At 44.7% G+C, this 13,556-nt stretch overlaps 1 protein-coding gene across 1 annotated transcript in view; it reads left to right on the top strand.

The window, feature by feature from the left end:
- Positions 1–1,303, top strand: part of IVNS1ABP (influenza virus NS1A binding protein) — a 42,772-nt gene extending 41,469 nt beyond the window's left edge. Inside the window, exon 15 of the mRNA XM_077278813.1 lies at positions 337–1,303. Coding sequence (XP_077134928.1) covers positions 337–590 — 254 coding nt within the window. The 3' untranslated portion in view covers positions 591–1,303. The remainder of the gene's footprint in view (positions 1–336) is intronic.
- Positions 1,304–13,556: the final 12,253 nt, after the last annotated feature.

Genomic DNA, 13,556 nt, shown 5'->3' with positions numbered 1-13,556 from the left:
TAACTGCGGTCTTAGTTGTGCATGAATATTGTGATAATTCTGCCAAATGCCAGTATGAATTGTCAGAGGGCCAATACTACTTGGCTGAGTGAGTCTGCCTGGTAAAGATAACTTCTAGGTTTTTCCTAGTTCCTTCCTCAAAATCATACTTGTATTTCATTCTTGGCAGCAAATATACCCTAGTGTCCTGAGCTCTCAGATCTTCTTCAGGGGCCGGTTCTGTTCCAAGGGCATACCCAAACCAGACAACGTGTGTCTTTGGAACAGATGGTCTTCTAGGTGAGAGACTGCACCCAATAACCTTATTAATGCTCTCTACGTCTCTTCCCTTCACAGGTAAAATCTACGTAGGAGGGGGCTTCGATGGCTCTCGTGCTTTAAGCTGTGTGGAATCCTACGACCCTGCCAAAAATGAGTGGAAAATGGTGGCAAGCATGATGTCTCCAAGAAGCAATGCTGGTGTGGTGGCTGTTGGAAATCATATATTTGTTGCTGGTGGATTCGATGGCAACGACTTTCTGAACACTATTGAAATTTATAGCTCCAGTTTAGATGAATGGAGCCCATACACCAAAATGTGCAGATCCTAGAAGACCCGGATCTGGCGTCTCGCCTCAGATTTCGCGTTCTTACACTAGCAGTTTGGTAGTGTACATTGAATGTAAATACTTTCTTTAGCTTGGAGATCTTTGTTCTCTTCGAGGTAGATTCCTTTTCATCCTGTGTATATTTCATCCTTCTCTTGCACTGAAATGTAGAGTGGATTTTATGAACAAAATTTCTAAACTTTGTTGTTTTTTTAACTTTATGCAAATTGTTTCCATTGATACAGAATGTGCTTTAAGAGCCTTACAAAATCTCATGCAAAATTGCTACTTATAAAGTGTGGGAATGCCAACCATTATCTTCAGATTGCCTTTTTATTACTTTTTGTAAACTTGAAACAAAGGCAGAACTAACCTTGTGCCGCAGGAGCTTTTCCTTTTGAATCTGTTCCAACCTGTCCTTTAGATACTGTATATTTAATGTGATGTGCAACTTTGTTCTGTGGACTTGTGGGGTGTTTCATCAAGAATATTTCCACTGTTTTAGAACATAGGCTATTTATTCTTTGGCAGCTTTTTCATGATAAAATATTTCCTGGAACACGGCAAGTGTCTCGTGTAAAATCCAGCAGGTTTATCTGCCAATATTCATTTTAGAGTGTCTTAAAAGCCAAAAGTTTTCTATATGTTCTGTAATATGTAACTTTTCTATCGCAGCTAATGTATATTGTTCTTTAAATAAAATTAACATTTCACAATGTTTTTTTTTTTCTTAATTTACATAATTCTTTTTGTAGTAAAAAAATTACCTGGGAATTTCTAAACATTAGATATATAGGCAGACAGATGAGCCTAAGGGCTCGTTCACACGTCTAATTTTCTCATACAAGTGCTAGCTGTGGTTTTCACAGATGACACTCGTACCTATGATATTCTATAGTGCTGTGCACATGTCCGATTTTTTTTTAAATACCTATTCTATTCAGTGTGTAACATAGGGGGCCGGTCAGTGAGGGATCAGTGACCTGTCAGAAGCCAAACAGATGAATACCAGCAGAGCACCACATGAAGCCCCCCCCAAGGGCCGCCCCGGGGCACAAGCATATCATTAACTGAAAATAAGGATTACACAACAACCACAAGATGGATCTCATCAACCAAGGTATCACTGTAATCAGTGTATTGGTGCTGACCTGACTCTCTCTGTAGGTTACTGAGCACAATCCAGCTGACAGGTTCCCTGTACATGTTTACACTTGTTAAGGGAAATCAGGATTTTTACACAAAAGACAAGGATGTGAAGGAAATAAAATTATATGCTGACGAATACACTGAAATCAATTCTACTCGCCTACCTTCATCAATATTTGGAGTGCCTTGGTTCCTTCTAGCATTTTTGGTTTTCCCTACCATAGAGCACCCAGTTGGCAAAGCTGTGTGTGACAATCATATCTTATCACCTGAACTAATTGGCTAATGGATTTGTGGTCAGGTGTTTGCTTATTTCTTTAGACATACAGGTTCAGGAGTGCAGGGCAGCGCAAGCTCAACATAGGGCTAGCAGGAAAAAGGCATGCGACTAGCCCAGTGTTCCCCAAGTCCGGTCCTCAAGAACCACCAACAGGTCATGTTTCCAGGATTTCCTTAGTATTGCACAGGTCACTGAATGCTTGCCTGTCCAGGTGATGCAATTATCACCTGTGCAATACTAAGGAAATCCTGAAAACACGACCTGTTGGTGGCTTTAGAGGACCGGAGTTGGGGAACACTGGTCTAGCCTGAGGCTACGCTGTGCTGTGGGAATTACCGAGATTGTCATATGTCAGTGTCTTCCTGGGTTTTCCTGTTAAGTAGCAATCAATCGTCTCCATACAGTTTGCACATTCACTTTGCCACATGTAATCTGTTGATTTGGTTCACATTTGCAAAAATTGTCCATGAGTATCCCCATTCTCTGATATAGCAAGTCAGCTGGCGCTGGTTTACTATCATTTACATGTTACGATCTGCTTAAAGGGTTTTTTTCATGATTAGGCTAGGTTCACATTGCGTTAGGGCAATCCGTTTAGCGCTAGCGCTAGCGGATTGCGCTAACGCAATGTTTTTTAGGGGCTGCGTTAGGGGTCGCGTTAACGTCCCCGCTCTCGCAGATCCCCGATCTGCGAGAGCGGGGAACGGACCTCGGGCGCGCCGCGGACGCTGCAAGCAGCGTCCGAGGCGCGCTACAAAAGAACGGCACATCGCTAGCGCGAGCCGAAAAAAGGCACGCGCTTGCGATGCGCTAGAGGGAAACTTCACATTGCTGTCAATGGGCACGCTAACGGACCCGTTGCACGGCGTTAATTGCGACATTTTCGCCGTGCAACGCTGTCCGTTAGCGTGCACACATTAACGCAATGTGAACCTAGCCTTAGTTTTCAGCAGTACACTGATCCCCCTGGATTCTTGTTTTGCCACTGTGCTTCTGAAGATTGATCATAAGAAAATTATACCAATCCGAACTGTTCTTTCCCACATAACCTTGCCTTCAGCATGGAAGAAGTTCAGGGGCATGAGGCTGGTCAGATCCATCAAGGCAGTGAGCCACTGTGGGCTGAGATCGAGCTCCCCAGCCACTGTGGGCCGAGATCGAGCTCCCCAGCCTCTGTGCGCCGCGACCGGGCTCCCATGTCGCTGTGGGCCGCGACTGGGCTCATGAGTCTGCCAGAGCCTGCAGGTAGCACGTGTGCCTTACCAAGGTGCTTACCACTCTGAGACTGCAGTGTGAGAACCTACACAACCAGCTGTGCCCTAGAATTGCAGCTCCCTTCCTTCTTGACAAGAAGATTTTAATAAGTAGTAAATTGCAGAGGTCCTTGAATTTTGCAGTATTGCCCTTTTAAGAATGAGACATCCTCAATAGAGATCTTCCATCTGTTGAGGGCAGAGCAAAGTACTGCAGTGCGCAGGCACTGGGCTTCTCTGACCTTTCCCAGCGCCTGCGCACTGCAGTACTTTGCTCTGCCCTAAACAGGACAGATAAAGTACGCCTGTGCCGGAGCCACAGCATGAAGACAAGAAGAGGACGTCATTGTAAGAAGATGGGAGGCCCCGGACTGCGGCGCCCATTGGATCGGACCACCCGCCCAGGTGAGTATAATCTAACCTCTTTTTCTCATCTTTCAGGATACATCGGGGGCTTATCTACAGCCTTACAGAATGCTGTAGATAAGCCCCTGATGCCGGTGGGCTTAGCTCACCTTCGATTTTGGGGGTGACAGGTTCCCTTTAACCCCTTCATGACACAGCCTATTTTGACCTTAATGACCTGGCCGTTTTTTGTAATTTGGACCAGTGTCCCTTTATGAGGTAATAACTCAGGAACGCTTCAACGGATCCTAGCAGTTCTGAGATTGTTTTTTCGTGACATATTGGGCTTCATGTTAGTGGTAAATTTAGGTGGATCATTTTTGCGTTTATTTGAAAAAAAATGGAAATTTGGCGTAAATTTTGCAAATTTCGCAATTTTCAAATTTTGAATTTTTATTCTGTTAAATGAGAGTGTTATGTGACACAAAATAGTTAATAAATAACATTACCCACATGTCTACTTTACATCAGCACAATTTTGGAAACAAAATTTTTTTTTGCTAGGAAGTTATAAGGGTTAAAATTTGACCAGCGATTTCTCATTTTTACAACGAAATTTACAAAACAATTTTTTTTTTAGGGACCACCTCACATTTGAAGTCAGTTTGAGGGGTCTATATGGCTGAAAATAACCAAAAGTGACGCCATTCTAAAAACTGCACCCCTCAAGGTATTCAAAACCACATTCAAGAAGTTTATTAACCCTTCAGGTGCTTCACAGCAGCAGAAGCAACATGGAAGGAAAAAATGAACATTTAACTTTTTAGTCACAAAAATGATCTTCTAGCAACAAATTTTTTATTTTCCCAAGGGTAAAAAAAGAAACTGGACCCCAAAAGTTATTGTACAATTTGTCCTGAGTACGCCGATACCCCATATGTGGGGGGGAACACTGTTTGGGCGCTCGGAAGGGAAGGAGCGCCATTTGACTTTTTCAATGAAAAATTGGCTCCAATCTTTAGCGGACACCATGTCGCATTTGCAGAGCCCCTGTGTGCCTAAACATTGGAGCTCCCCCACAAGTGACCCCATTTTGGAACCTAGACCCCCAAAGGAGCTTATCTAGATGCATAGTAAGCACTTTGCACCCCCAGGTGCTTCACAAATTGATCCGTAAAAATGAAAAAGTACTTTTTTTTTCACAAAAAAAATGTTATCCTCAATTTTTTTCATTTTCACATGGGCAACAGGATAAAATGGATCCTAAAATGTGTTTGGGCAATTTCTCCTGAGTACACCGATACTTCATATGTGGTCATAAACCACTGTTTGTGCACACGGCAAGGCTCGGAAGGGAAGGAGCGCCATTTGACTTTTGAATGAAAAATTAGCTCCAATCGTTAGCGGACACCATGTCGCGTTTGGAGAGCCCCTGTGTGCCTAAACATTGGAGCTCCCCCACATGTGACCCCATTTTGTAAACTAGACCCCCAAAGGAGCTTATCTAGATGCATAGTGAACACTTTGAACTCCCTGGTGCTTCACAAATTGATCCGTAAAAATGAAAAAGTAGGTTTTTTTTTCACACAAAATTTCTTTTATCCTCAATTTGTTCATTTCCACATGGGCAACAGGATAAAATGGATCTTAAAATTTATTGGGCAATTTCTCCTTAGTACACCGATACCTCACATATGGGGGTAAACCACTGTTTGGGCATGCAGCAGGGCTCGGAAGGGAAGGAGCGCCATTTGACTTTTTGAATGAAAAATTAGCTCCAATCGTTAGCAGACACCATGTCGCGTTTGGAGAGCCCCTGTGTGCCTAAACATTTCTCCTGAGTACACTGATACCTCACATGTAACTAATCTAGATGTGCGGTGACCACTTTAAACCTCCAAATGCTTCACAGAAGTTTATAACGCAGAGCCGTGAAAATAAAAAATCATTTTTCTTTCCTCAAAAATTATTTTTTTAGCAAGCAATTTTTTATTTTCACAAGGGTAAAAGGAGAAATTGGACCCCAAAAGTTGTTGCCCAGTTTGTCCTGAGTACACGGATACCCCATATGTGGGGGTAAACCACTGATTGGGCACACGTCGGGGCTCGGAGGGGAACTAGTGACTTTTGAAATGCAGACTTTGATGGAATGCTCTGCGGGCGTCATGTTGCGTTTGCAGAGCCCCTGATGTGCCTAAACAGTAGAAACCCCCCACAAGTGACCCCAGTTTGGAAACTAGACCCCCCAAGGAACTTATCTAGATGTGTGGTGAGCACTTTAAACCCCCAAGTGCTTCACAGAAGTTTATAACGCAGAGCCGTGAAAATAAAAAATAATTTTTGAGGAATGAAAAATTATGTTTTAGCAAGCAATTTTTTATTTTCGCAAGGGTAACAGGAGAAATTGGACCCCAATAATTGTTGCCCAGTTTGTCCTGAGTAAGCTGGTACCCCATATGTGGGGGTAAACCACTGTTTGGCCGCACGTCGGGGCTCGGAAGGGAGGGAGCACCATTTGACTTTATGAATGCAAGATTGGCTGGAATCAATGGTGGCGCCATGTTGCATTTGGAGACCCCTCATGTGCCTTAAAAGTGGAAACCCCTCAATTCTAACTCCAACACTAACCCCCAACACACCCCTAATCCTAATCCCAACTCTAGCCATAACCCTAATCCCAACCCTAACCCCAACACACCCCTAACCATAACCACAAGCCTAAACTTAACCCTATTTCCAACCCTAGCCCTAATTCCAACCCTAATTCTAATTCCAACCCTAAGGCTATGTGCCCACGTTGCGGATTCGTGTGAGATTTTTCCGCACCATTTTTGAAAAATCCGCAGGTAAAAGGCACTGCGTTTTACCTGCGGATTTCCAGTGTTTTTTGTGCGGATTTCACCTGCGGATTCCTATTGAGGAACAGGTGTAAAACGCTGCGGAATCCGCACAAAGAATTGACATGCTGCGGAAAATACAACGCAGCGTTTCCGCGCGGTATTTTCCGCACCATGCTCACAGCTGATTTGATTTTCCATAGGTTTACATGGTACTGTAAACCTGATGGAAAACTGCTACGAATCCGCAGCGGCCAATACGCTGCGGATCCGCAGCCAAATCCGCACCGTGTGCACATAGCCTAATTCTAAACCTAACCCTAGTTCTAACCCTTATTATTGTCCCTACCTATGGGGGTGATAAAGGGGGGGGGGTCATTTACTATTTTTTTTACCCTTCGCCACGACAGCACCCCACATGAGAGAGAGGGATCCGCCCATAGGAACAGGAAACCTACAGAATAAAAGGAGGTGGTCCCCTCTCCTCAGTTTAGGTTTCCTGTTTCTATGGGAACCCGAAGTACCTGCAGTTCAAGGAGTCCTGGGCCATGCACCCGCCTGCGTCAGTGTCCGTGCGAACGGCAGGGGCTGCGGTACCAGAGGCAGCGGCGGGGGAGCCACTGTTTGCAGCCTCCCCCCTCGTCTGGTCAGTCGCCATGGTCCGGGTTCGGTGCCTCTGGTACGCCCGGCTCCATGAGGACGCGCGCGCTCAGCGGCCGGCTTTTTATCCAGCAGCCGCCGCATGGTGAGGAGGAGTGGCGCGTCTAACCCGGAAGTCGCTGGAGCACTTCCGGGTTGGGTCCAGGGAGGCAGGAGATTTGGCGCCAATTTTAAAAAGGCAGCGCTGGCATCGGCCGGTGTGTGTAAGTATGGCTTCACCGGCCGATGTAGCGCACTTACCTGCGACAGAGCGTTCTCCCAGCAAGGAGACAAGCGCCAGGAGCAGCACCAAAAGTGGGGATCGACCTCAGGAAAAGCGATCTGCCACCAAACGGAAGGATCTTTTATCAAAGAATCCACCTCCAGAACCGGTACCTGTCAGCTTCACTGGGTGAGTTTTTAAAAAAAAGCCTCTTCCCATATGCTGATTATATGTTCCTCCTGTATCCCCTTCCTCTAGACAAAGAAAAGGACACATAAATCCAAACACAAAGAATGTGCCTTATGTTTACAACCCCTTCCGGACTCTTATACAAAGAGGTTATGTGCAGAATGCATCATATTAACTTTACGGCAGGAAAATGTAATGACTCCGTCTGACGTTAGAGCCATAATACGTGAAGAGATGCAGGGTTTGGCGCATACGAGTAGCACCAGTACCCGGCAGCCAAGCAGGTCCCAATCTCCAGCAAGCTCGGAGTCAGAGGTGGTACATAAATCCTCAGACGAAGGGGAATCCCAGCCAAGTTCATCTGAATATGAAGGAGGGCTTTGTCTACCCAATAGCAGCGTAGACAATTTAGTGAAAGCCGTCAGAAGCACGATGGGGTGCCCAGACGAGAAGGGAAAGAAGTCAGCTCAGGACATTATGTTTGCGGGGTTAGGACAGAAAAAACGAAGGTCCTTCCCCGTCATACCCACAATTAAAAAGCTAGTTAAAAACGAGTGGGAAAAACAGCATACAAGAGGATTCTTACCATCCTCTGCTAAGAGACGCTATCCCTTCAGTGATGAAGAGCTAAATTCTTGGTCAAAAATACCAAAAGTTGATGCTGCAGTAGCCTCAACTTCCAAGCAATCGGTCTTGCCTGTTGAAGACTCGGGGACTCTAACTGATCCGTTAGACCGAAAGGCAGAAGCCTTACTTAAAAGATCATGGGAGGCTAACACGGGGGCATTCAGGCCAGCCATTTCTGGTACCTGCACTGCAAGGTTGCTGCTAGTATGGACAGAGCAGCTGGAGGAACAAATTAGAGGTGGAGCTTCGAGAAATACAATCCTATCGAAAATCCCTCTAATGAAAGAGGCAGTAGCGTTTCTAGCTGATGCCTCTGTAGATTCGCTACGCCTAGCAGCCAGGTCAGCCGGCCTAGTGAATACAGCCCGGCGAGCACTCTGGTTGAAAAATTGGAAAGGGGATGCACAGGCCAAAGCAAAACTTTGTGCGATCCCCTGCCAGGGTGAGTTCCTATTTGGGAAAACTCTGGATGAGCTCTTAAATAAAGCAGGAGAGCGGAAGAAAGGCTTCCCTAACCAATATCTTCCCTCTTACAGGAGAGCCTTCAGGAGACGCCCCTTTACCAGGAACAAACCTACAGACCTACTGAGAAAAGGGAGCGCTGGGAGACAAAGGATCCAAAACAAAGAGGTGCTCTGTTTACCGGATCCTATAATCAAAAACGTAGCAAGTACCGCTAACTATGAAGTGGGCGGTAGATTAAAATATTTCTTTTCTAAATGGGAGCAAATAACATCTAGCCATTGGATTCTGGACATTATTGAAAACGGATTAAAATTAGAATTTGATAGAATCCCTTGGGATTCTTTTATAGTAACATCTCCAAAAGGACGACAACAACAAGAAGCTCTAGAATCAGAGATCCTGTCTCTTCTATCTAAAAAAGTATTGATAGAGGTTCCCCGGGATCAAGAAGGGAAGGGGTTCTATTCCCCTTTATTTTTGATCAATAAACCAGATGGTTCATTTAGAACCATCATAAACCTCAAAAAACTAAATTCCTTTTTGCGTAACCATACTTTCAAGATGGAATCCATTAGTTCTACCATCAAACTTTTGTTCCCTAGGTGTGTCATGGCCGGGATAGACCTAAAAGATGCCTACTATCATCTTCCCATACATGCCGAACACCAGCAGTATCTAAGGGTAGCAGTCGTCCTGGAGGGACAGGTTCGTCACTTTCAATATGTAGCAATGCCATTTGGGCTTTCTATGGCCCCCCGCATCTTTACAAAAGTGATATTAGAAGTGATGGCTCATCTACGCCAACGGGACACTTTGATAATACCCTACCTGGATGACTTTCTAGTGGTAGGAGATTCTATTGCTCAATGTAAAATGCGATTGTCTAACACGATCTCATCCCTGCAGGAGTTGGGTTGGATCGTCAACTTCGAAAAGTCCAGACTTTTTGGAAGTGCATCTGAACAGCAAGGTGGATTGCTGTTGAGGGGAGATAGAGAAAAAAAAAAAATCTATAAATCTTCAGCACAGCGAGTGTGAGCGAGCTGAGTGTGACCTGAGCGTAAGTGTGAACGGCGGTAAGTGTGTGACTTGTGATTCAGTGACTTTGGAATCAGGGAGTTTCCAAGGGAGGAATTGCTTCTGTTTTTTTTTTTTAAATTAATACTTTGTATTTATTTTTAATTAACGTTTCTGTGTGGTTTCTGTGTGGTGCAATCCCCATTAGGAAATGTGCTCCACAATTGTTAATGCCATCCAGTGCACATCTTGCCACATGTATGCAGTCCTTGACCAGCTGGTCGAGGGTGCATACTGCTGTGCGAGATGTGAGCACATTGTGCATTTGGAAACCCAGATACTGGATCTAAATGTGCAGCTGGCAACACTGAGATCCATAGACAATATGGAGAGGAGTCTTCTGCTCACAGATAGATGAGGAGGGGGATGGTAGGATGGAGCTGCAGGACAGTGTGGCAGTTAGCTGGGTGACAGATAGAAGGCGGGGTAGAGGGAAGAGTGCCAGGGAGGCTAGTCCTGATCTGGCACACCCCAATAAGTTTGCTAAGTTGGCAGATGAGGGGGGTGCCAGTACAGGGGTAGCACTGCTGCAGCCAGGCATGTCCTCTGAAAGCCGGAGGAGTGACTGCTCCAGTAAGGAGGGAAATAGGAGAGCAGGGCAGGCCAGACAGGTGCTGGTAGTGGGGGACTCAATTATTAGGGGAACAGATAGGGCAATCTGTCACAAAGACAGGGATCGTCGGACGGTGTGCTGCCTACCTGGCGCTCGAGTCCGACACATCGCTGATCGGGTGGACAGATTACTGGGAGGGGCTGGTGAGGACCCAGCGGTCATGGTGCACATTGGCACAAATGACAAAGTTAGAGGTAGGTGGAAGGTCCTTAAAGATGATTTCAGGGAATTAGGCTGCAAGCTGAAAGCAAGGACCTCCAACGTGGTATTTTCTGAAATACTGCCTGTACCACGTGCCACGCCAGAGAGGCAACGGGAGATTAGGGAGGTTAATAAGTGGCTCAAGAATTGGTGTAGGAAGGAGGGGTTTGGGTTCCTGCAGAACTGGGCCGACTTCTCAGTTGGCTACAGGCTCTACGCTAGGGACGGGCTGCACCTCAATGGGGAAGGGGCAGCTGTGCTGGGGGAGAAAATGGTTAGAAGGTTGGAGGAGTGTTTAAACTAGGGATTGGGGGGGAGGGTATTCATTTTATAGGAGGGGAAGATAGTGCAGATAGAGACCTGGGCACAAATAAGGAAGTTGGGGGTGGCGGTGGCATGGGGGGTGGGGTTAGAACAGTTAGTAATTTAAGAAAGAATAGAGGTACAGAGAGTAACACCAAGTGCATGTATACTAATGCCAGAAGCCTCGCCAACAAAATGGATGAATTAGAACTAATGTTGTTGGAGCATAATTATGACATGGTGGGGATATCTGAGACGTGGCTGGATGAGAGCCATGACTGGGCTGTTAACTTGCAGGGCTATAGCCTGTTCAGAAATGACCGTACAGATAAGCGAGGGGGAGGGGTGTGTCTATATGTAAAATCTTCCTTAAAACCCATCCTGCGTGATAATATAGGTGAATTTAATGAAAATGTAGAGTCCCTGTGGGTGGAGATAAGGGGAGGGGGAAAAAATAATAAATTACTGATAGGGATTTGTTATAAATCTCCAAAAATAATGGAAGCAATGGAGAATATCCTCGTAAAGCAAATAGATGAAGCTGCGACTCAAGGAGAAGTCATTATTATGGGGGACTTCAACTACCCTGAAATAGATTGGGTTACAGAAACCTGCAGTTCCAGCAAAGGTAATCGGTTTTTGACAACTATGAGAGACAATTACCTTTCACAACTGGTTCAGGACCCAACAAGGAGGGGGGCACTGCTAGAACTAATATTAACCAACAGGCCAGACCGCATATCAAATATAAGGGTTGGGGGTCACTTGGGGAATAGTGATCACAAAATAATAAGTTTTCATGTAACCTTTAATAAGATGGGTAGTAGGGGGGTGACAAGGACACTAAACTTCAGGAGGGCAAATTTCCAACGGATGAGAGAGGATCTTGGTGCAATTAACTGGGACGATATCCTGAGACACATAAATACACAAAGAAAATGGGAGAGGTTTATTAGCATCCTGGATAGGACCTGTGCACAGTATATACCGTATGGGAATAAACATACTAGAAATAGGAGGAAACCAATATGGCTAAATAGAGCTGTAAGGGGCGCAATAAGGGACAAAAAGAAAGCATTTAGAGAATTAAAGGAAGTAGGTAGTGAGGAGGCATTAAATAAATACAGAAAATTAAATACATTCTGTAAAAAGCAAATCAAGGCAGCAAAGATTGAGACAGAGAGACTCATTGCCAGAGAGAGTAAAAATAATCCCAAAATATTCCTTAACTATATAAATAGTAAGAAACTAAAAAATGACAGTGTTGGCCCCCTTAAAAATAATCTGGGGGAAATGGTGGATGAGGATGAGGAAAAAGCCAATATGCTAAATGACTTTTTTTCATCAGTATTTACAAAAGAAAATCCCATGGCAGACAAAATGACTAGTGATAAAAATTCCCCATTAAATGTCACCTGCTTAACCCAGCAGGAAGTACAGCGGCGTCTAAAAATAACTAAAATTGACAAATCTCCGGGCCCGGATGGGATACACCCCCGAGTACTGCAGGAACTAAGTACAGTCATTGATAGACCATTATTTTTAATCTTTAAAGAGTCCAGAATAACAGGGTCTGTACCACAGGACTGGCGTATAGCAAATGTGGTGCCAATATTCAAAAAAGGGGCAAAAACTGAACTCGGTAATTATAGGCCAGTAAGCTTAACCTCTACTGTGAGTAAAATCCTGGAGGGCATTCTAAGGGATACTATACTGGAGTATCTGAAGAGGAATAACCTTATGACCCAGTATCAGCACGGGTTTACTAGGGACCGTTCATGTCAGACTAATTTGATCAGCTTCTATGAAGAGGTAAGTTCCGGACTGGACCAAGGGAACCCAGTGGACGTAGTGTATATGGACTTTTCCAAAGCTTTTGATACGGTGCCACACAAAAGGTTGTTACATAAAATGAGAGTAATGGGGATAGGGGAAAATATGTGTAAGTGGGTTGAGAGCTGGCTCAGGGATAGGAAACAAAGGGTGGTTATTAATGGAGCACACTCGGACTGGGTTGCGGTTAGCAGTGGGGTACCACAGGGGTCAGTATTGGGCCCTCTTCTTTTTAACATATTTATTAATGACCTTGTAGGGGGCATTCAGAGTAGAATTTCAATATTTGCAGATGACACTAAACTCTGCAGGGTAATCAATACAGGGGAGGACAATTTTATATTACAGGATGATTTATGTAAACTAGAAGCTTGGGCTGATAAATGGCAAATGAGCTTTAATCGGGATAAATGTAAGGTCATGCACTTGGGTAGAAGTAATAAGATGTATAACTATGTGCTTAATTCTAAAACTCTGGGCAAAACCGTCAATGAAAAAGACCTGGGTATATGGGTGGATGACAAACTCATATTCAGTGGCCAGTGTCAGGCAGCTGCTACAAAGGCAAATAAAATAATGGGATGTATTAAAAAAGGCATAGATGCTCATGAGGAGAACATAATTTTACCTCTATACAAGTCACTAGTTCGACCACACTTAGAATACTGTGCACAGTTCTGGTCTCCGGTGTATAAGAAAGACATAGCTGAACTGGAGCGGGTGCAGAGAAGAGCGACCAAGGTTATTAGAGGACTGGGGGGTCTGCAATACCAAGATAGGTTATTACACTTGGGGCTATTTAGTTTGGAAAAACGAAGACTAAGGGGTGATCTTATTTTAATGTATAAATATATGAGGGGACAGTACAAAGACCTTTCTGATGATCTTTTTAATCATAGACCTGAGACAGGGACAAGGGGGCATCCTCTACGTCT

Source organism: Ranitomeya variabilis, chromosome 8 (genome assembly GCF_051348905.1).
Source record: "Ranitomeya variabilis isolate aRanVar5 chromosome 8, aRanVar5.hap1, whole genome shotgun sequence".
NCBI classification, from domain to species: domain Eukaryota; kingdom Metazoa; phylum Chordata; class Amphibia; order Anura; family Dendrobatidae; genus Ranitomeya; species Ranitomeya variabilis.
The sequence above is the reverse complement of the archived record's forward strand: the minus strand, read 5'-3'. Positions and strand labels throughout refer to the sequence as shown.